The sequence below is a fragment of the Gossypium hirsutum genome, chromosome A07 (assembly GCF_007990345.1).
Source record: "Gossypium hirsutum isolate 1008001.06 chromosome A07, Gossypium_hirsutum_v2.1, whole genome shotgun sequence".
Classification (NCBI taxonomy): Eukaryota; Viridiplantae; Streptophyta; class Magnoliopsida; order Malvales; family Malvaceae; genus Gossypium; species Gossypium hirsutum.
This window is the reverse complement of record NC_053430.1, coordinates 375,455-399,392: the sequence shown is the minus strand read 5'-3', so window position 1 is coordinate 399,392 and position 23,938 is coordinate 375,455. Positions and strand designations below refer to the sequence as shown.

Sequence of the window (23,938 nt, the reverse complement as noted above, 5' to 3'; positions counted from 1 at the left end):
CAAAGTTTAGTACAATACAGAATTTTAATCAAAGACCACCAAAGTTTCATAAACTAGATACATAAAATAACATCAACTTCTCAATTCAAACTCAATTTGTCCCTAAACCTAACTAATTTCTAGATGTTTGCCATTCATCGAACATTTGGTTGGCTAGTTCCATCCTCCAAGTTGCCCAAGCATCCGATGGATGAATATTTGTGATATTCGGTTCATCGTCATCCACCACATTAGTAGGTAATCCTTCTCCCACCTCCGCTTCAATGGGATCAATACTCATATGGGTTCGAATAAAATTATGGAGCAAACAACATGCAATAATAATTCTATTGTGCACCCTTACAGGATAAAACGATGGACTCCTAAGTATTCCCCATCTAAGTTTTAATAAGCCAAAGCCTCTTTCAATGACATTACGTGCTGAGACATGTTTCATATTAAAAAACTCTTGCGGAGAACTTGGCTGATAACCCTGACGCCACTTGTTCAAATGATATCGCTGTCCTCTAAATGGTGCAAGAAATCCCTCACAATTTGTGTATCCAGCATCAACTAGATAATAACAACCTATAAAATAATTTTTTTAAAAAATGATTAATTCAGCAAACAAAGTTTGATCTCAATGAATAATTCAAATTCCTCTAACTATACACTGTACCACGAGGAACTTTTAGTCCATATCTTCTACTAATGGCATCTCGAAGCACCCGTCCATCGGCAACTGAACCTTCCCAACCAGGAAGAACATAAACAAATTGCATCTCAGGTGTACAAACACCTAGCATATTTGTTGCTATGTCACCTTTTCGGGTTCGATATCTAGGTTTATCAACTGTTGGCACCCTAATCTTGATGTGGGTTCCATCAAGAGCACCTAAGCAATTCTATATCACATGATATAAAACCTTGAGTTAGAATAATCATGTCATTTTTAGTCAACTAAATGTCGTACAAGCTATATATAAAACTCAGTCTAATACCTTAAACCATTTCCACCTTGTGTCAGAAGAATCGGCTGTAATTGGCTCCGGCTTTTTAAATAAGACATCTTGTAAGCGTATGACAGCATTTAAAACACTATGAAAAGCTCTGCTTACAGTTTCCCCGGACCTTCTAAAGTGATGCTTGATAACTCGATTTTTCAGGTGATGGGATATGATATGTAAAAACATTGCTACTTGCTCATCAACAAGCATGTTTCGTTCTTGACGACTTCATCCCTATCGATTCTAACATCTCACATAGTTTAAAAAAGGCAGTTCTATTCATCCTAACTTGTTCAATACAAGTCTCATCACTAGCATATACAAGCCTTTTCACATAATCCCGTTTTGCATAAAAATCTAAGGTATAAGACCTAATCCTTGGTCTATAAGTCTGTAGGCTAAGGCTGGCACCCATTCTAAATAAGAACCAAATCGCAATTCTACAGATTTCCAACCATAGTGTCAATGCAATACCAATTCTTCTACGCCTCTCACATAGTGCAATTAAAGGCAAACGGGCCATTACTGCACCATATTAAAATTAGAACACACTATCAATGAATTGAAGTTGCAATTACACATTATCAAATAAAATAAACAATACAAATTTAGAACACACGAAGCAAAATAGTATCTACTAAATGATATCGTTTCAACTTTAATTTCATTTCTTTATCAATCACCCAAACAATAAAGAAATTATAAAGCATGTATAATTGACCTAAAATTAATTGTTTGTGTATGTATAATTGACCTAAAATTAATTCTTGGTTTATTTTTATTTACCCTAAAATTAATTGTTGGTGTATGTATAATTGTTGGTGTATGTATAATTGACCTAAAATTAATTGTTGGTATATGTGTACTTCAAGTTTTAAAACTATGCTTAAACACATTAATTTATAGGTAATAACATTAAATACAATAATAATAGAGGATCGAATCTTAATTTAGACAAATTTGAGAGTTATAAAAAATTTTATTTACTCTTGAAGGTCCGGGATATGCGAGGTCGGGCTTTTTAGTATATTACACATCAAGATACAGGTAGTGTATATTTAGATGAACTAATTTTATTATAATTATAATTGGGATTAGATTATGATAATCATAAATTAGTACTACAAATCTAAGGTTATATATTGAAAGGATATAACACAGGGAGGTAATAATAAAATATTATAGCTGCGTGCTTCCTTATTTTATTTATTTATTTACAATTATTTGGATTTACATATTACAAATCATCATGTGATTTTGCAGTGAGATTTTTTAGGAGATATATAAATACCATTATATTATTTGATAATTCGACATTAGGGAAATATTTTAACTGCACAACTCTTTTAATTTTGTTAGTGCGACATTCATGTGTTTTAAAAATTTATAAAAATTATTAAAATGATATAAAACTTTATTTTTTAAGAAAATATAGAAATATTTTTTTTAATTTTAAAAAAATTAAGTAATTATTAACATAGCATGCATACAGACATGGATGATAGGTTAATAAAGTTAACCAAATAATGCAGTCAACAAAGACAAGAACAATCTACATTTGTATGAATTGCCATGTTTAAATCATTCATTCCTTTTATTTCTCAATATGCGGATACTCTGATGAGTAATCCATATCAAAAGGCCCCCTGTTCTATATTATGAAGTGGATGATGCCCTCATGTTTTCTGAGACTTAAAAAAAAGGTTTGCACAAATATTTTAGTAACTTTACATGATATCATAGGTTTCTACATGTGTCTGTGGCTGGTTAAACTATTTGTTTCAAAGAAAAGGCAATACTCATATTGCTTAGGGTTGAAACGCAAAAAAGGGCAACTAATAAATGTATGTCCTAATTTCATCGGAGGAAATTTTGACAATGTTTCAGGACAGACATGCCTATGAAAAACAAACATAGCCAAAAAATACAGTTGAATAAATGCAAATTATCAATTCTTTGTCTCAATCAATTGGGGCATGATCCAGAATTGAAAACCAATAAAGCACATATTTGAATCAACATACAGTGGCATCTATGCCAACACTACATAACCACTCAACCATCTATTGAGATATGCATGCATTATATCAGCATAGGCATTCATATTCAACGACCTAAACCCTTCTTTGAAGAGTTCATGACGCAGCAGCTTTTATTTTTATTATAATATTTTATTATTTCAGTTTATTTCACAATATTTATTTTAAGTATTAGATATATTATACATTAATATTTATTTTATTATTTCAGTTCATTTCACAATATTTTATTATTTCAGCTTTTATTATTTCAGTTTATTTCACAATATTTATTTTAAGCATATTTTGTTTATATCTAATGAAAATGCTAATCAGCCTCGAGACAATGGATTGAAAGAATAACATCATGAAAACAAATGCAAAACCAACCTTGCAAATCAAAAGGTCTTCTGTCTTTAAAGAATTTTCCTTCTAGCTCCTCCTGAAAGGAAATAAGATAACTTTCTCACACTTCAGACTAGAAGGTAAACAGCAAGGCAATAAAATTAAGAGAAAAGCAACGTCTTAAAGATGAGTCATATAGCAATGAAGAGGCCCATAAGTGAAAGGGAGCAAAAGAGAAAAAGGGGATATTAAACATAGAAGAAAGGCATGGAATTATTTTACATGCTTTCAGTCACAAATTATATTGCTAAAAAATGCAGTAGAAAGTACAGTAATAAAGTATAAATTCAAAAGTTCCATTTATAAATGTGAAACTGAAACCGCAATGATCAAGTAATCCTTTAATAGTATGTTTCTGGTGGACTGGAAATTTACAAGGTCTAGTAGGTTTCTGGTGGCTGGTTTTGTTGGAATAACCAAACCAAACATGGTGTAAAAAAATGGAACTTCAATCCGTTTGCCATAGCTTTCATGCCCCAAAGTTCAAATTCCACAATCATCGTCGCTTTCCCTTTCAATCTGTAAGTAAATTCTCTCCCAAATTTCCCCTTTTTGATTTTTTGTTTTTACCCTTAAATTAGTTTCATCAATGGCAGAAACTAACTCTTTGTCTCCAATTTCCAGAATTTGAAGCCCCCTATCACCAACCCCACACTAAGAACTCGAAAGTTAAAATCCCTATCACCAACCCCACACTTATTTATATATGATTTTCCAGTAAAAATCAAAGCTAAAATTCCTAACACTATAATAAATGACATACGGTCAGAAGAAAGCTTAAAGAGTAATTAACTCACAGTAACTCCAAGAGCAGTACTTGTCGAGAACAGGTAAATGAAATCACCAATCAACTGGAGAGATGTTCGGCTGTTAATTCTCGAAACATCGATCTTTTGAATTGCGTTGAAAAGAACTGCTGATGTTGCATCATTCACTACTCATTCTCCAAACACTAGGCTGTATAATAAAGGATTTTCATCTTGATGAAGGACCTATAAGGAAGTAATCAAATCTAAAAATCTCTTTCTGTGAAATAATAAGCAAAAACGGGGGGGGGGGGGAGATTTGCAAACTGACCAACCTGCAATGTACAAACTGTATCTGTTGATGAGAAAATAGTTCCTACAGCTGAAACAGAACAGCATGAAACAATGGGGCCGGAGACCTGAGACGGTGGAGTCGGGTGGAGGTGACTTCGCTCGCAGGTTCTGTTTGATGTTGGGAGGGAGAGGCTGGAGGTGGATTTCTAGTTGGGAGGGCAAATTAGGGCTAAGGCTGTAAAACGGGTGTAAACTGAGGAGGAGGCAGGGATTACAAAACAGAGAATTTCGGGGATTAGGAAAGTAACGGATTAGAGGGGGATTAGCAATACATTGAACCAAACGGCAGATTAGAGGGGGATTAGGTGGGGCCCACCGATTAGGGGTGTATTGGCATAGCCAATACACTCAACCAAACATGGTGTCAGTGTCAGAGATAGGAGAAAAAAGTTGTCTAAATTTTGGTTTGTAGATTTATGGCGTCTAAAGCTGCTTTATGAAAAAAATGAATTGTAGAAGAGACAAGAAAAGAGAATTTTTGATTGGTATAAGTAATGTGAACAACGAAAACCATAAAACATCGATATTAATAACCAGGGACTTAAATGAAAATTTTTAAATAATTTAACAACCAAATTATATATTACTTTAATTGAATGATTGAAATGAAAACTTACTCATGATTTAATTACTGATTAATAGTGTATTTGATCAATAATAATAACAAAGCTGCGATCTAGCAGTAGATTTTGTTCAACGAGGTGATCTCGCTGCGTCCGGCATCATAGTACAACGAGAAGAAGCGACGTGGCGAGTTTTAATAAGCCGTTCGATTCTCTTTAGTTAGGAAAAACAATATTAGCGGGCTTTTTTGAATTTGAATCTCGTAATTCGTAACGGTTAAATGCTCCACAATCCATTTCCTCTTTCTTCACGCTCCTCCCTTTCTCTCTGTATTACGCTCCCTCGTTATGGCTTCGCTTACTCCCGGTATCCTCCTCAAGCTCCTCCAATCAATGAATTCCTCCGCCCGTGTCGCCGGCGACCACCGTTCCGACCTCCTCCAAGTGATCGGCATCGTTCCGGCTCTTGCCGGTTCTGACGAACTCTGGCCCAACCATGGTTTCTACGTTCAACTCTCCGATTCCCTTAGCTCCACCTACGTCTCCCTCTCCGATCGCGACAGTGAATTGATACTCTCCAATCGGCTCCAGCTAGGTCAGTTCGTTTACGTTGATCGCTTCCATTTTGAATCTCCCGTGCCACGTGTCTCTGGTATCCGACCGATTGCTGGTCGTCACGCTTTCGTTGGTTCACCGGACCCTCTCATTGCTCGCATTTCGTCTTCCAAGAGGGATTTCGTTGTACAACCCGTATCCGAATTCCCCTCGGACACGGTTGCAGTTTATTTGTCTAACAAGAAGTTGGAGCAACGCACTCAAAGTGGAAATAAGGATTCGAAAATTGAAAATCCTAGAACAAGGCAGCCTCTCGTGCCTAGAGATAACGTCGAAGTTAATGAAAATTCGGAAAGGTTTTCGTCTCCGGTGGCTTCCAAACGTTCGGTTCCGACTGTGAAGAAAACCAATGCGGCGGTTGTGGAAAGAGATCCGTCTCCGGCGGGAAAGGAAAGAGATCCGCATCTCCGTTACCTTCGAAATGCATGGTACCGAGCTTGATGGCAGGGAAGGAAGATAATAAGAAAATTGGTAGAGAGTCGGTGATCATGGTACCTTCGAGGTATAGGCAACCTTCTCCCAACGGGAGGAAGCAAGCATCACCAGGTGCTCGAAGACCGTCACTTTCTCCGGCGAAGAGGTTGTCCGGAGGGTTGAAGGTTTCGCCGGCTGTAGGGGATTCGAAGAAGAAGATGGCATCCATTGTTGCTGGGATTTCGAAGGCGTCCGAAGCTTTGGTGGGTTCTGCCAAGAGCTGGGATGAGCAACCAGAGAAAGGTTCAGGGGAGCTGAAGGAAAAAGCTTATGTTAAGACTAAGCCGGATCTGCAAGCTATTTTGCGGACTCAGGTAACTAAATTGGCTTTCTTAATTTGCTAGCTTGATTAATTAATCACTAAAATCCTAAGAAGATTAGGATTATTTGAAAATTGATATGTAATTGCATCAGATAATCTCTTTATTCTCATTCAACTACTAATGGAAAATCCCACATTAGACATTAGTTTTCTTTTTCTTTTAGAAATAGTTAAAAGTTTTCAATGGTCTTTAAGGTTCCTATTTAAAGAAAATGGAAACTGGAGACAGAACCAATTATGCTTTCAAGGAATCAAGAATGAGAGCATGGAATATTTTCTAGTAGATTATCATGTAGAATTTGAGTTTTATGTGCCTCTTTGTTGCCGAATTTTCTGACTTTTCGGCAATATATTTTCCTTTCCCAGACGGCCATTTCAAGACGTTTAACTGATGTACATAGTCAGAAATCCAATGATGGAAATTCTTCAAGCAATGAGAAAAGAAAAGCTAGTTCACCTAAAGATGGTTCTGCCGCAGAGAAACGAGCACGTGGAAGTGGGGCTCTGGAAATCACCGTCCATGAAAAGAAATGGACTGATGGCAGTGTTTCATGGGATACCCTTTCTGCTGACCTTGCAAAGCTTGGAAAGGTATGGGGTTGTGTCGGGAATTATCAAGAAGCTATCAAATCCTTCTTATTTTTGCTTTTTCTGTTTGCTTTCCTATTAAGAGAGTGCTTGTTTGATTCGAATTTCCTGTTTAAGATGCTTGCTTTCTGATATTATCTTGTCTAAACTGAAAAAAAGGTGATCTGATGGATTTGGGAGAGTAGAAATAAATATACTGTAGTTTCTAGTAAAGAATTAACTTCTTATACTTTCATGCTTAACACTTGGTAAATAGTACTAATTGTGTCTAGTCTTTGTTGTTAGCAAATGTCATTGGTTATTCAAAATTTTCAATGCTGTTGAAACCATATTGAAGTTTCATTATTCACACATAAGTACAATGCTATTATTGTGGGAAAACTAGTATCGCCACTAATGAGTGCTTGTCACCATCATTGAACTATTGTTATTATCCTAAAGTTTAGATTTAAACAAAATATGTTCTGTGAAAGAGAGGCTATTTCATGTATTTGGTGGGTTTTTAGAGAATCATATCTCTTTACTCATATTTAGATATGTATTGGACGCAAGTAGGATATATTTCAGTTTCAGTTAAGTTGTGCTTTATACAATATTATTTGTAATTATACTTGTATAACTTCTTAAAAAAAAATTGGCCACAAGTATTTCAAACCATAAAGGTCTCACTGCTGATATTGTGCTTAAAAGTCTTGCCTAAATATTAGATAAATTATGTAGAATTGAAGTTTTGTCCGTAGCAAATGACTCTAATCATAGATCAATGCATTTCAATTGTTGATGTCTTAAACTGCATTCCTTTGTTTGATTTGGATCTAGAACATAATATAGTGTTAATGCTAGGGATTTGCAGGAATGTTGATATACTTGAATACACTTTAATGATAAGCAAATGATAACAAAATATTTAGTTAAACAAAATACATTGTGTGAATGCAGGAAGCTATGCAAAGGAGAGTTCTTGCTTCTAAAACTGCAGCAGAGGCATTGGAGGAGGCCATCACTGCCGAGTCTCTTGTTAGGAATCTAAGGTTTGGATCCATTAAAATCTTGCAATATTAAGCATATAAATAAATGTAGCAAATAACTTGATGCATAGGCCTAAAAGGCTTATATTCTGTGCCTAATTTTACACTCCCAACCATATATGGTTCCAGCATGTTTTCAGAACTTTCCTCTAAATCCAAGGCTGGGAATCCTTTGCCAACCATTGACCGATTTTTATCCATTTACGACGACGTCGTAAAGTACACTGGAATTGCTGAAACTGTTGCAGCTGGTTACAAATCCGGCATTGAAGAACACTCGAAATCATCTTCTCTATGGGTTGAAGCTGCAGTGACAACTGATCTTGAAATAGTCTCCCTTCTAACCCCTCAAAACAATGAATCTCTATCAGCTTTACAAAATAAACCTGTCTCAGCATGCTTCACGTCAGCATGCTTCACCCAAAAACCAACTCAAAACCAGTTCAATCCCACAGCTGCAGCAAAATAATAATGCTGCAATGTGGACTAGAGGTGAAGGGATGAAAGAGACAATGCACTTTGCAATGAACTTGAAAGTTGAGATGCAAATGTGGTTTATTGGTTTCATGGAGGAGTCCTTGAAAGCATTAGTATTAGATTGTGGTTCCATTGCAGCGGTTTTATCACAATTGAAACGGGTCAATGATTGGTTAGACCGGGCGGTTTTGAAAGGGGATGAGGTATTGGTTCACATGGTTGAGAAATTGAAGAGGAAAATCTATGGGTTTGTTATTCAGCATGTGGGTACCACTTTTGATAATTCCTCGCATTTATCCTCATATTGAATATTATTAGTTTTTTTTATTTATTTGGTTTCTGAATAAAAAGTTATGTCCTTTATGTAAGTAATGCAAATAGCATGGTTTTAGTATATCAAAATTCATTTTGTCGGTGCTTTTTGAAATTTGGTTAGGTATTTAAATTTTTGGTTCGAGATCTTCGAGTCTAGTGTTTTTAAATTTGTTATTTTAAACTCTGGAATATTTTGAATTATTTATTTAAATTTTTATAAGTTTGCATTATTTTGGTCATTATTATTTTCAGATTTGAGTTTATTAAGATGATTAGTTTTTTATGGTTATATTTGATCAAATTTACTGTATACTTGTCATATCATCCTTCATTGAGCCACTAAACAAATATATTTAAAGTTAAAATTTAGCAAAACTTGATCTTGACCTCGCCAAGATATATAGAGAAAATTTCTTGTTCACCCCTTCTAATTTGATAACACATTATTCAGTCTTCTCATATCAACTTCAACAACATTATTAGTTGATGTCCACCACAATATCGCTTGCACTTATAAGTTACAAACTATGCCAAGTTAATCTCTTTTTATAAATACAACGTCTCAAAACCAAAGTAAATGATAAAGACATAATATTAATCATATAACTCATACTCAAATATAATTTTTTACCTTCTTAAATAATTATTTTTAGTGACTCTTTGTACCAAACCATCACCTTTTTTTATCAATAATATCTCATATAACTTAATTATTATAACAAAAATAAATTAATTAAATGGAATTTTTAAATTCTTCAACCAAAAGATAATTGAAAGGTAGAACATTTTGAATACGTTTGGGCCCAAGCATCACCAAAGTTTGACCGAAATTCTCGAATTTGCCTATATTCCCACAAGCCACAACTAAGTTTAGCTTTGAGTCGGCAAGTTAGGCATCTTCCTTTAGCTTAGCTCTCCCCCTTTCTTTAATTTCTTGGAAAAGTATTTTAATTGTAATTTTGTAATTGAATCGTATTAAATATGGATTTCTTTTTGCCTTTAGTTAATCATTTTATCAGAGCAAAAATAACTTATATTTCAAACAATAAATTATTATTTAAATTTTATTAATATGGTCCAAACCTGTGCTCTCACTAAATAAAGCTAAGATAATAAATCATTGCAGAGGATATAAAAAGAAATATGTTAATTTGTGACTTAATCTAAATAATAAATTCATAAATTCATTTGCACATCAAGGTCCATGAGTGCCCCTTGGTAACATGTGATTGTTGACTTTTTCCCATCTTAGTCCATGGAAAAGTAACAAAGATAATTTATTTAGAGTGCGACTTTATTTTTAGTTTTACTCTTCCTACAGATTCAAAATTTAATCCTTCTCCTTTATTTTCACGTTATTAAAATCTTCTTTTATGTGTAAGTCCAGATTAATGACTCGTTTGTTATTAGTGTTAGTGGTGACAGTTTTTTACAAAAATATCATACATTTGAATAATATGTAAATTTATTATTATTATTATTATTATTATTATTATTTTACAAGTACAATTATAACTTCAAATGTTATGCATTTGAATTGTTTATAATCAGAATCAAACCGTAAGTAGTTTAATTGTAGTAATAACCAAAATGTATATGGAGTTGTGTTATAATAGCTCTAGAGATGACTTAAACATTGTGAGATTTAAGTTAAAATAAATTTAAAAAGTGTCTGCATATGGAAAGTGAGCTTGCATGTCGTAAATATATCGACTAAGGTGCTTCCTAAGGGGACAAAACCACTAGGTGGGATAATACCTTTTGTTGAGAGTCTAAGACTCAACTCCACTCAATAAGGATAAAGCAACATTTAGCTTTTGAATTTGACAATTCTTCTAAACTTGGTCTCTAAATAATTTTTGGTCTATATTTATCCATAAACTTGGTAACTTTTCTTAATTTGGTCTTTAACCTGGATTTTATTAATGAGTGATGATGTGGCACTTTGAGATTATATCACATCATCACTTAATATTTTTTTTATAAATATATAAAATCTAAAAAATACTCATTTAAAAATATTCAGTGTGTCATGTCATCATAAATCAATAAAATCCAAGTTCAGGACCAAATTAAGAAAAAAAACTATCATGTTCCGATATTAATGTATACCAAAATAAAGTTCAGGGACCAAAGTGAAAAAAGCTACCAAGTTCAAAGACTAAATGTTGTTTTATCTTGTAAATTTATTATCGATTTAACATGATTAATTGAATTTTCACGTAACCCTTATTGTGTGACTAAATACCAAAAAAAAAAAGAAGGCACATTATTTCAAGAATAATAACTAACGATGTTTTTAATTTTTAACCCCTTAAATCAAAGAAATAATGAGCTTAAATACATTTTAACTCATATCGTCCTTATTGTTACAATAACAATAATACCAAATGCCAACCAAATTATTTATTAATTTAAACCGACTAATAACTTTATATTATTATCACTAAAAACATAATTAGGCTACCTAATTTTAAAGTATGAAAAAAAAATACTACTAAAAAATACCTTAATTAATTTTTGAGTAGAGAGATGAATAATTATGATCTAATTAAAAAAAGGAATTATGGTCTAATCTTTATTTTTTAAAATAAAAAAAAAATTAGTTACATTTATTTATAAAGTGGGTCCAAATGTTTGCATGATAGCCAAATGTCATGTAAAATTTCTTTTCTTCCTATCCACCATAAGTACCATTTATTTATTTTATTTTTTAATTTCACAAAAAAATTGCCAAAAGGTCCAATGGGCCATTTCTTCCCAACCACAAAGTCCAATCTGATCATCAGTAAATCGAACGGTTCATATTCATCCAACTTCACTTAAAATCCCTACATCTCTGAACACAGCACCCACCATTAAGTACCCTAAAATCAAAAAAGCAAAACAAAAAAAAAAAATCCAACCTTTGAAACCCATTTACGTGCATTTACCCTAAGAAAGACCCATCATTCGCCACGTTTCTTTCTATAACAAAAATAAATTTTCCCAGATTCCAAACGGAAAAAAAAAGGAAAATTTTTTACAAAGGGAAATACATAAAAGAACAGAAAAGGGTTTTCTTTTCGTTCTTTATTTCATTCTCAGTTTTTTTTCTTCTTTTTTGTATTTATTTTTACATAAGAAACTTGTAAACACTTAACCTACATTTGAAGAACACCTTGCTTCCTTCACTTTTGTTCTTTTTATTTTTTTATATATAATATTCGTTTTCCCTATTTCCAGAAACCAAAACGTGATTCATCACAATATTTTCCGGCATTTCTCAGATCATCCCTGAAAACCCAACCAAAAAAATTTAACCTTTTTATCAGTTTCACGTTTATTTTCACTCTAAAAATATCAAAATTTCCCCCTTTTTTTTAACTTTCTTTCTGCAACACCAGAATTTTCCATTGCTTGAAAATCGTTTCTTTGATAAACTACTGTTATATTTACAATTCTATAAAAAAAGTTCTATTTTTTGGCGTGGGGGAAGGATTGGATAAGAGATAAAAAAGAAAAAATGGCGGGAGGAGGGAAAGGCAGGAAGGAGGATCCTTTGGTGATTAACAGCACCAATGTTTTTGCTGCTCTTGGTAGTTTGAAGAAGAAGAAGAAGAAGGGAGGTGAAAAGGAAAATCTGGGTTCATCTTCTAAGAGCAAAGGGTTGAAAGGATTGGGAAAGGAAGCAGAGAAAAAAGAGGTGTTTTGGGCCCCATCACCTCTAAAGGTTAAGTCTTGGGCTGATGTTGATGAAGAAGATGATGATGATTATTACGCTTCAATGGCTCCTCCTGGTTCTGCTTGGGGCCCTCCTAAAGAACCTGAACCTACTTTAGAGGTCAGCACATTGTTTTTTTTTTTTGTTGCCATTAGATGATTTGATGCTTTATTGGTGTTGTTAATATACGTATGTTTATGTATGATATAATCTTGGGTCATGAAAGTATGTATGTATTTGGTGATGGAAGGGATGATTTTGTTCATGGATGATGATTATGAATCTTGTAGATGTAAATGTAACAATGCTTGTGTGGATTTATGAACATCATGATGAAATTTGTATGTATGGAGGGTCCTTGTCTTGTTAGGCATATTGTCTTCAAAGGCATTCATGAATCATGATGAACTAATTATGTTTAATAACATACATGTTCTATGTAGTTGCTAAATTAGATTCTTTTTGTTTGTTTTTATTTTAAACTCCGGATTGATAGGATATTGATGAATGGTTCTATTGATTTGATCATTCTTTAGACTTTAAAATGAAGTTAAACTCGATTCTTGAAGCTAACACATGTATGGTGTTGTGTATTTTAGGTTTCACTCTATCCGGTTTACACATGTACGTGTGATTGATGTCCCGTGTTTAACTGTTGAATGCCTCTTAATTTTGTTTGCACTTGTATTTAGTCCTTATTTGGTCTTTTTCGGTTAGGGTTAACGTTCAACGTAGTGGCAATCGAGTTACAAAATATTTATGCCGGTAAACTTGGTGCTATTTTGTGCTTCTGAATCAGCTGACAGTAGTGAATATCTTTCCAAATTGAATCTTTCGAATATCGGTTCTTTTTATGGTATTACTTAGTTTGATGTTGTGTATAACTGTATCTTTTACTACCATATATTATCATTTGAAGTAAACAAACTTTTAAAAATGCGATAAGGATATTATAGATTTGGTTTTATTTTGTTTTTGCATTCCAGGAAAGTGAAAGCGAGGAAGATGGTCTTGAAGAAGTCGATGATGAAGTTGAAGAAGAGCATGAAAACGAAGCTGAGACACCAGTAGAAGTGCAGCCAGTTACTACCAAGGCTCCCGAAGCATCCGCGGTTAATAAAGAAGCGGAAAGACAGCTTTCGAAGAAGGAACTGAAGAAGAAAGGACTCGAGGAACTGGATGCTGTTCTTGCTGAGTTAGGATATACGAAACAGCAGACAGGTGGCTCGAATGATTCCCATGGTAATTAATATCAACGCACTTATGCTTCTTAGTCTTTCAACGGGGCAAATAGCATTTATCTGAAAATGTAACGAGTTGAAATCATAAACTTCTAAAGGTTGAAGTTGGAAGCTGAGACTTTACGTCAAGTATTGATTGATTGTTACAAGTGGAGTTGCTCATTATTCACTGTTTATTAATTTCTTAGTGGTTTTTCACGTGCTGGTACCGATCGCAGGTGATGAGCAAGGGAAAATTTCAGAGAGCAATGGGAAAATCGAAAAGAAAGAAAAAACTCCAGCTGAGAGCAAGAGCGCCAAAAAGAAGAAAAAGAAGGATAAATCATCGAAGGAGGCGAAAGAATCATCACAGGTCCCGGGTGAAGGCAGTGTTACCGTTGGAAATGACGCCAAAGAAGCCGGTGAAAGCAATAAGCCAGAAGAGACGCCTGCTGTTGATGTGAAAGAGAAGCTGAAAAAAGTTGCTTCAGCTAAAAAGAAAAAATCGAGTAAAGAGATGGATGCCGCGGCCCGAGCTGCCGCCAACGAGGCTGCTGCAAGAAGTGCAAGGCTTGCTGCTGCAAAGAAGAAGGAAAAGAATCACTACAATCAGCAGCCGGTGCGGTAAAGTGGGTGAAAGGATTTCGGGATTTTTGGTTTTATCATTTATAACTTTCAACATCATGGACATTTTACCCTCCCTTTGTTCCTTTTTTGTTAATGCGAAAATAAACATCAGTATATGGTTTTTGGTCAATTGGAGTGTTAACATGGCATTTTGATTTAAGAGAGAAAAATATAAATGTTCATTTTAAGCTCAAATTCAATGCTATTTTACTGGTAAATTGTGCATAGCAGTATATTAGGAACTTGAGCAGTAGCTTCAGGGTTCGAAGTGGGTTTATTATTGTTCGAGATCATCCCTAGATTCGTCTTAGTGTAGATTCAGTGTGTGCGCGTGTGATGTTGAACTTTCATTGTGTATTTATATATATGTATATTAGGAACTGCAGAGCATGCCCCATAGTGTCTTGAAAACTGCAGCTATTTGGTGATGTATACCCTATCCTTCCATAATTTTTTCTCTTTAAAAATTTTATTCAATAATTATATGTCATGTCACATCTACTTCATGAAATTTTAATAGATTAGTTTTTATTTTATTTTACGAATAAAGATTAATTTATCTAATATTTTAGTAGAGAAGTAAAATGAAATTTTAATATAAAGATTAACTTTTTTTATTTTACGAATAAAGAGTAATTTATTTAATATTTTAGTAGAGAAGTAAAATGTAATTTGATTTACTAATATAAAATTTTCGATGATACTTTTATATAGAGTATATAATATAGAGAGTTTGACATTGATAAGGCTCTAAATATTAAGTAATTAATATAAATTATTTATAAAATTTAATTTAAATATTTATATTATTATAATATATTTAATTGAGGTGGTATTATTTCTGAATTGAGTTTTAATTTTGTTGTAAAATTATTTAAAATTTATTATGTATTATTAATTGGACTTTACTTTTATATATATATATATAAAATCTTTCAATGGTTAAATGCTATCTTTTAAATTGTGAATATAAGATATATAGGTTTGATTGTATAATTAAATTAATAAATTTAAAAGTTAAAAAAATAAAAAAAAATTCGAAGTTGGAATTATTAAAATATTAATGAAAATATATAAAATTATTTGAGCTTCATAAATGAAATTCCCCTGAATAAGTATTAGAGAAGAAATGGGTTTAATTGAATAGTTGTTGACAGGCAAAATAAGGAGTAAATTTATGTTATTCAACTTTCAATAAAATAACAAAATATCAAAAAGTGCTTTAGTTCTTATACATTTTCTACCTTTGAAATCTAATTTTAATTATTGAGATTATTAGAATTATTTGATTAAATTTAAATTTGGCTACAGATTAAACTACTACAGCGAGACTGCACACTGTGAATCATGCGAACCAACGACAGCGTCCAGAACCCACTCCTGAACCAAATCCACTGCTTGCTTACAGTCACTTCCCACGATGAGCATGTCAAATCCCTTCCACCATAGCGCGCAATTCAGCTTGAAGAACCAAGCCTATACCAATATGTTGGCAGATGCCGTACAACCAGTGGCCATCAGCACCATCTGTATTCAATTTCGACCACCCAACAGCAGGTGGCATTCACTGTGCATCAACAGTACCCACCTCGCGTTGTATCGAAAGCCGAGTTATATGCTCCATGAGACTGAAGTTGATCGAATTGATCCTACTCATCAGAGAACACACAACGATTGCTGGGTAACCAAATTTTCCAACAAAAGATACCCAAAACAATATTTCAGGGCACAATACCAGCTATCATTCACCATGAAAAAAAATCAAATGCAAGGCTGGTGGAACAATACTTTGCCAGATCGGTGAAACAAACGGACAGTCTCGAAGGACATGCAAAGTTGTTTCCACACCCGTCGCACAAACACCACATAGCCCATTATCCGTAAACCCTCATTAGTCATCAAACGATCTCGGAGCACCAGCCATAAGAAATGTCCAACCCGCTGCGGCACATGCAATTTCCAAATCAACCCACCAGATAGACTCAACTCAGAAAATAAATTGTAAATATACAAGATTATAAGAATTTGGAGCATCTTGAAGTCGGGACTAAATTACTATAAATTTAAAAATAATTTAAACATTTACTTTTAGCCGGCATGAAATTGGTTAAAATACTTGGCAGATTCCACTATAATAGATATCTTATCCTATTCATCCTTTTACTATAATACCAAATTTAAATATATTTAACCTTTGTTGTTAAAAAAAGAGTTATTTATTGTTTAACCTAATTAATATTTTTAAAATTTTTATAGTTCTGTAAATACAATTTTTTGTTTGAAATTAAACTGCAAATGGAAAGATAATTTATGTTATTTTTTAAATAATAAATATTATATCGGTTAAAATTTAGAATTATTTAATTAAGTTTAGCTAATATATTAAAAAAGTCCTTAAACTACTACAATTTATTTAAATGAACCCTTAAACTATTTATATAGTTAAATAAACCCTTAACCTATAATTTTTTACTCATGAAAGCTCTTGATTTTAATAATAAAGGAAAAATATTTTGAATTTGAAGCTCATATCTTAATTTTTTGTTGATGCAGTAAAAATTATATACACTTTAATGTCGTTATAAAATTTAAAAGAGTAATTAGAATTTTGAAAAGAGTGATTATGTACATTATGTACATAAACACTTCAAAAAAATTATTCATGTAAACATTAAATGTAAATTAGTTTAAAATTTTAAAATATTTTTCCTTTAATATTAAAATCAAAGGCTTTCGTGGATAAAAATTATAGGTTAGATGCTTATTTAACTATAAATTTAAGGGTGTTTTTAGTGTAGGGTAAATTATTGAAATAGTCACCCAACTATGCCCTTAAGTCTCTTTTGCCAACAAACTATTTATTTTTTCGATTTAAAATCTCAACTTTTCAAAATCAAATATTTTAGTTATTCTCCCATCAATTGTCCTTAAATGAATGACAGAAAGCTGATGTGGGCTTTTTTTATTGGCCTAAAAACCAATTTAACCTTCTAATATTTATACATTCTATCAATTTAATCATAAATAAACAAATTCAACAGATTTAACCCTCAATATTAAAAAAAAAATTGAAGGAAGGCATTCGGACTGTATTATTGTTGCTGATATTGAAAACTACAAACAAAACATGGTAGCCAAACACAACCAAAAGATCCTACATTAAGTCATACTTTCAACACAAACAACCCCCTCATATGAAAATCCATGCAATTAAAGCAATCAACACAAGGCAATTTCCTCCATGAAATACTTTCACTTTCTCTATATCATTGCTGCTACTAGGGGTTGCCTTCGAAACCGAGTTCGAACTTGAACTTCAACTCTTGTAGTTGAAGAACCAACTTCTTTAAAGATCTTTGCATATGGTGAATTTGGTGATAGGTTCAAAATACCTACCCAACACCATAAAAAAAATAATGGTAAAAGTATTATGGACGCATTTGTATTAAAAGTCAAATTAATTTCCTTTATTAAAAAAAATAGATAAATTAATTTTTGTATATTAGACTAAAGAACAAACTAATCCTTTTGTTAAAAATTTTATCTATTTTTATTGTTAAAAACAGGTTCCAGTATGTTAGAATGAGGTACACGTGGCACGCTACATGTAACTTTCTGGTTATTATGTTTGCCATTCCAGTTTTTAACAGTAGAAATAGATGAAATTTTTAATAAAAATGATCAGTTTGCTCTTTGATCATCTAACGTATAATGACTAATTTGCCTATTTTTTGAGTAAATGGAGTCAAAATGCAATCTAACTCTAGAGGGGCCTCCATGATATTTTTACCTGAAAAACAACAATAACAACAATTAGCTTTATAAACCATTAAAAACAGACAAATGTATAGTAGTATTGTAAGAGAGTTCACACATACTAGGGCAGTCAGAAACTTTAGCATCAATATTACAAGCTGATGGCATATGAAGAGCAAAGTGGTGTTGACTGGGAGACCGAATGAAGGATCAGTGCTCTCTTTAATGAGGATGCACTAGCACTTTGGCTTGTTGGCCTTCATTTTTTGTATGTCTTGGCAACACTGTGGTGCTGGTTTCTTTGCAGTTCCACTCACAAAAGGAATACAAGATGCAAGATTTGCATGCTGGTCAGCACATCCATTCTCATCACCCTCCATTATTGTTGCCTTTGTTGTTGCCATGACGGCCCATGTTGCCAATATAATGCGTATCACCACCATCTATAATGATCCCATTTTTTGGCCCTATAACACAAATTCCTTCTCTTTACTTTTCTGGGTTTTTGTTGTTTTCTGGTTTTATGCAAATTGGGGAGTTTTTTTTTGGGGTCAAGGTTTCTTTTGGTTTTTTAGCTTGAATTGGTTAGGTATATATAGAGAGTTAGGCCACTTTTTGCTCCAATCATTTTTGTTATTGCATAACATATGAATGGTTAAAGTACTTAGGACTTAGGAGGTCCCTATATTATAGGGATTGAATCAAATTAGTCCCTATATTATTAATAAGAATCAAATAAGTTCAAATTCTAATAAATTAACATTTAAATATCTTGAATTTTTTTTAATTTCAATTCAATTCCTAATAAAATATTTCATTTATGAAACAAAAAAAATATTAACCAATAAATGACATTTTTTATATTGAAAATGTCAACTATATTTCAATTTGACCTTATTTGACTTTTTATAATAGTAAATTGATCCATTTAAAAATAGAGGGACTAATTTAATCAGATCTCTATAATATAAGGACCTCCCAAGCACAATCACCATTTATGAATCCTTTCCTTCATTCATAACCTGTCTTTGCATTTAACGTTTTTTTATAATCTCTTGAAATACAGAAGCTGAAGTTCATTGTGAAGGAAGGGGTAACACTTAATATACCTATGGAATGGCTTGAGAGATGGTATCCCATATTCCAATGAAATATGTTAAAAAGCCATTCCCAATGATATCTCTTTGATTTGATTTCAGGGTTTTTTTCCGATATGTTTGGATGAACAGTGAAATTGATACGCGTAAAAAGGCTTGGTATCAACAGATTGTATTCAAGTATATTACAGATATCCTTGTATGTACAATCTTTGTAGCTTAGGTTTCTTTGTTTCCCGTTTCCCTCTTCTCATTTTGCTCGTCTTCAACCGTTGTCGGTAATCGGGGGAGTAATCTACTTGGAAAGGTGGTTAAGAACTACTATCGTAATATCAATAACAAAAAGGCAAACCCTCATTTCGTAATCAAAACCGTGCATTTGCAAAGCGGACAAAGAGCTTTCATCTTGAGCCATTTATCTACACAGTTGGTATGGAAGAAATGAGAGCAAGGGAGTTCCTTTAGCATATCATTGTCGGCATAACTCGCCAAACAAATGCAGCAAACCTGCATAATGTGCATATAAAACAAGTTGATTTATGGTTTTCGGGTGAAAACAGAACAATGTGATTATAATACTTCCTAAAACTTACAGCATCATCTCCCGGAATAGCGCAGTCCTTTTCGGTTCCTGCAGTTTCAGCCCCTCCTTTAACTTCCGAATTAATTTTCCTTATGCTTCCGCTACCATCTTTTTGTAACTTGAACGTGTAAGTTGGCAATGACTCGATGCATTCCGAAGAGGCTCCTTTAATTAGGCCTAGGTCTCCACAACAGCATGCTAAAACCACACAGAGGATGAAGGGCATAGTAAAGTCGAGATAGCTAAAGACGAGAAACATTATACATAACCTACAATGGAGTCAAAGAAACTAGTTGATTTCCGGACAGAGAAAAAACAACGAGTAGTATAATACTTATACAGGTAAGCGTCGACACCTGTGTAAATTCGAAGCCCCCGAGGAAGAGTAACCTCCAAATAACCAAACATTTCCAATAATAAACCATACAAAAAAGTAAGCTTTTAGCACCCATTTAAAGTGCTCTAATAATCTGCTAAGCCTGCCAAGTTATCATGCAAAATGCATCAGCGGTCATATATATGTAAAGATTGATGAAAGTTATATATAAAACAGCCAGATAAGTAAATCTTAGGACCAAAATGAAAAGAACTCATAAAAGACCATTAATGCATACTGTCTGAGGCTTCAATTTACTTTGGAACAAGCTAAAATCTTTCTTAAAACGAGCACAGCAAAAAATGATTATTAAAATGTTTATTGTACTTTCAATAAGAATAACAGTAACAATGAACATAAAAGATGTTCATATGAACCTAGGAATGGTAATTTATTGTACTTTCAATAAGAATAACAGTAACAATGAACATAAAAGATGTTCATATGAACCTAGGAATGGTAAAAGTAACATGGAGGCCCTTGTACTATAAGTTAGATTGCATTTTATCTTCTCTACTCAAAAAACGGATAAATCAGTCCCTATACGTTAGATAAAAGAGTAAACTAGTCCTTCTATTATAAAGGTCATCCATTTTTATTGTTAAAAACTGATACTTTCACGTTAACATGAGGTAGACATGGATATTTCATCAGCCACGCCAATTTTTAACAGTAAAAATGGATGAAAATTTTAATAAAAAGGACTAGTTTGCTCTTTGATCTAACATAGAGAGACTAATTTGCTTATTTTTTTAGTAAACAGGGCAAAATGCAATCTGATTCCTAGTACAAGGGCCTCCATGGTACTTGTACCACCTAGGAATCAATCAATGTTTATTTCTTCTTTTACTAGACAAGCCAAATGCAAAATTTCTTCCGATATTAGACATTCTAACACACGAATAAAATCAATATTGCACTTTTAGATATGAAAACTGACTGATTCTAAGGACAAGACCCGAACTTTCAAGCTCAGAAACGGAGACATGTAAACGGGATCATGCAACATGAAGCCAACTATTGTAATGTTGACAACAATTAAAGCAAATGGTTCCACAACAAGAAGAACATAACACTAAGAAACCATCAAGTACTAACAATTGAGCATCGAAAAACATCGAACATAAAAAAAGGTAAGCACTTACGTCGGATATGGAAGAAAACAATGTTGGAAAAGGATTGGAATAGAAGCAGCACAACCTGCAGCATAACCCATAATCCAAGTAGACAATGGAGCTTGTGGTTTTTCATTTCTAGAAACTACTATAACAGTTATTGATGCAACAATTTGACTGATATTGAAAACTAATCTAATATAAACCCAAAAACAAAATGATGACATAAAACTTCCATGACTTGAAGATGGCTGAATCACAGGTTCATGAGAGTCAACATTGTTCACAACTTGACCATCGTTTGGTGCTATATCAAGAACATGATCATTGCTTTCATGGAGGTTTTCATGTGTTTGCTCCATTTGGTAAAGTTTCTTTTGTTTGGCCTTTGATCAATTGTTCTTCATTTTCAAGCCATCATATCAGTTTGTCGATATCTTTAGCAAACCAACAAAAATCAGTTCTTGGTCGAACCACCAATTTGTGCTGCATATACAAAAATTTATAAGAAAACCAACAAATACTCCAAAACAAAGAATTTATTCATAGCAAAAAAAAAAATTGATCTTTCCTCGATTTTCTCAGCAAAACATCCATTAGCTTGGAAAAACCGCCACAAAGAACAAGAGAATCGTTAATTTTAGTTATAATAATTCAAATGGAAGCAAAAGTCTTCATCTTTTTTATTTTCCCAGCAACCAAAAACATTTTCCAATTTCTCAGGGCTGAAAAAAGAGGAGAAAAAAAGTAGTCTTAAACTAAAGATGGGTGATCCCAATTCTCAAGTTCCAGACTTTGTTTACATATTTGGATTCAAAATTATCTCTTTTTCTTGTTCTTTTTCCCAGTTTTTTTTCTCAGCATCCAAACATCAAGCAATAAGCTTACATGCATTAAAAATTTCAACTTGAAAGCAGAGAGGAATTAAGAACTTACCAATCACCAAAATTGATTAAAAAAAAAACAAAAAGTAACTTGACGTTTATTCATATTTAACCCAACACTTAAAAAAGGACTTACAGTATCTATTTTTGGGTTTTAGCCACTTGACCATCAGCTCTGTTTGGTGAAAGCAAAATAATAAAAGGGAGCAAAAGATTTTGATCAAAAGGTAAGAATTTTGGTTTACAAAGAAGAAAAAAAAATTAAAGCAGGAAAGCAAAACGGCGGTAATGCACCTGTTTATTTTGTCGTTTAAGCTTGGTTTTTTGTGCAAATTTTCCTTTATCCCATTCTAAACGGGTCTGTTCTGCTTGGATCAATTTTAGGTTTTTAATAATTTTAAATTATTTGGTTTTTCTTTATATCAATATTAAGTTTTTAGACATCAATCAAGCTTTTAAGTTTTTTCACTAATTTTTTTTTGTTAATTTTAAGACTATTTTATCATTTTATCATATAATTTTAATTTTTAAATTTAAAAGATTTTTTTATATTTTAAAATATCACATCAAGAAATTTAATTAAATATAATAATAATTAAATTTGAATTTTAAAATTTTAAAAATAAAAAAACTAAATTCTTCAAAATAAAATTATAAAGACTAAAGGCTAAATTTGAAAAGAGTATAAAAACTTATAATATATTTTAATCATATTTCTCAAAAATATATATATATTTAATCATTAATATAAAAAAAAAATCCTACCATACTTATTGCGTCCATTGAATTATTTTTTGTTGTTTTCCTTGTTGAGTGGGCATTCTATTCACGTTGCAAATAGTCACATTTTTTTTATTGGGGAATTTACTATTAACTTTTCTTAATGCTTACATATATTTTTTAAAGTAATGAATTAATAATGGAAGATTAAAATTAAAATTAAAATCACGATGATGAATTGTCATCTGTTTAATGAAAACACATAAAATTCTGAATTACTACAATATTTTTATTATTGCAATCAATATTATTACTAGAAGTAAAATATTTTATCCAGTTATACACTGTTATGTTAAGTATAAATAAGTTAATCACTTATATAAGTTTAAGGTTTATAGGTAAAATATTATACTCTTTATTGGTATTTAATTTTTTATTGGGTTAAAAATGATATCTAAACTGTTAATTTTGATCCAATTTACCTCAAAATCAATACCAACAAATAAGAATATGACACATGGTACAATATTATTAGATGTCATACACTTATGGGACAAAATGAGATAAATTTGATGTTTAGGTACCACTTCGGAAAGAAAGTTTAAGTATTGTTATCCCTCTCCCCTAGACCCCCTTGCTAGATCAGGAAACTTGGCGAAGCTCGACCTCATGGCCATCACACCAGGGAAGAAATATGTTTTGTGAGGACATTCTGTTATACCAAGCGGGCATATTGTTTAATGAGAAGAAGATATATGGATAAGAGTTTTTAATGAAAACCATCTATTTATCATATCCTAGCTTAACAAGCATATTGTTTAATCATTTCTAGTCGATTCCAGCAATAGCCTAAGTTAACATCTACCACCCTATTAAGTCACCTAAAGAATAGGGAACTTAATGGCTAGGCCCCCACCCACCCTTCTACAAATACTTCTTTAAACACCAAAGGTATAAGAGGAAGAG

The 23,938-nt window shown here is 32.6% G+C and overlaps 2 protein-coding genes and 2 pseudogenes across 3 annotated transcripts; 2 read left to right on the top strand and 2 right to left on the bottom strand.

Annotated features, from left to right (window-relative positions):
• Positions 1-5,267: 5,267 nt before the first annotated feature.
• Positions 5,268-9,130, top strand: LOC107930788 (uncharacterized; annotated as a pseudogene).
• Positions 9,131-11,746: 2,616 nt separating this feature from the next.
• LOC107930870 (nucleolin) lies at positions 11,747-14,636 on the top strand. The gene is made up of 3 exons (XM_016862631.2): positions 11,747-12,714; positions 13,581-13,836; positions 14,054-14,636. Exons 1-3 carry the CDS (start codon positions 12,397-12,399, stop codon positions 14,440-14,442), a joined length of 963 nt encoding a protein of 320 aa, XP_016718120.1. The 5' UTR covers positions 11,747-12,396; the 3' UTR covers positions 14,443-14,636.
• A 2,995-nt stretch (positions 14,637-17,631) lies between these two features.
• Positions 17,632-18,725, bottom strand: LOC107930807 (non-specific lipid transfer protein GPI-anchored 13-like; annotated as a pseudogene).
• Positions 18,726-19,376: 651 nt separating this feature from the next.
• LOC107930777 (E3 ubiquitin-protein ligase At4g11680) lies at positions 19,377-22,541 on the bottom strand. Of its 2 annotated transcripts, none has more exons than XM_016862492.2 (5): positions 22,389-22,541; positions 21,399-21,854; positions 20,234-20,356; positions 19,888-20,146; positions 19,377-19,801 (listed from the first exon to the last, which is right to left on the bottom strand). In XM_016862492.2, exons 2-5 carry the CDS (start codon positions 21,728-21,730, stop codon positions 19,649-19,651), a joined length of 867 nt encoding a protein of 288 aa, XP_016717981.1. In that variant the 5' UTR covers positions 21,731-21,854; positions 22,389-22,541; the 3' UTR covers positions 19,377-19,648. The 2 variants fall into 2 exon arrangements, with proteins under 2 accessions (XP_016717981.1, XP_016717982.1); XM_016862493.2 differs by having other exon boundaries at positions 22,305-22,451.
• Positions 22,542-23,938: the final 1,397 nt, after the last annotated feature.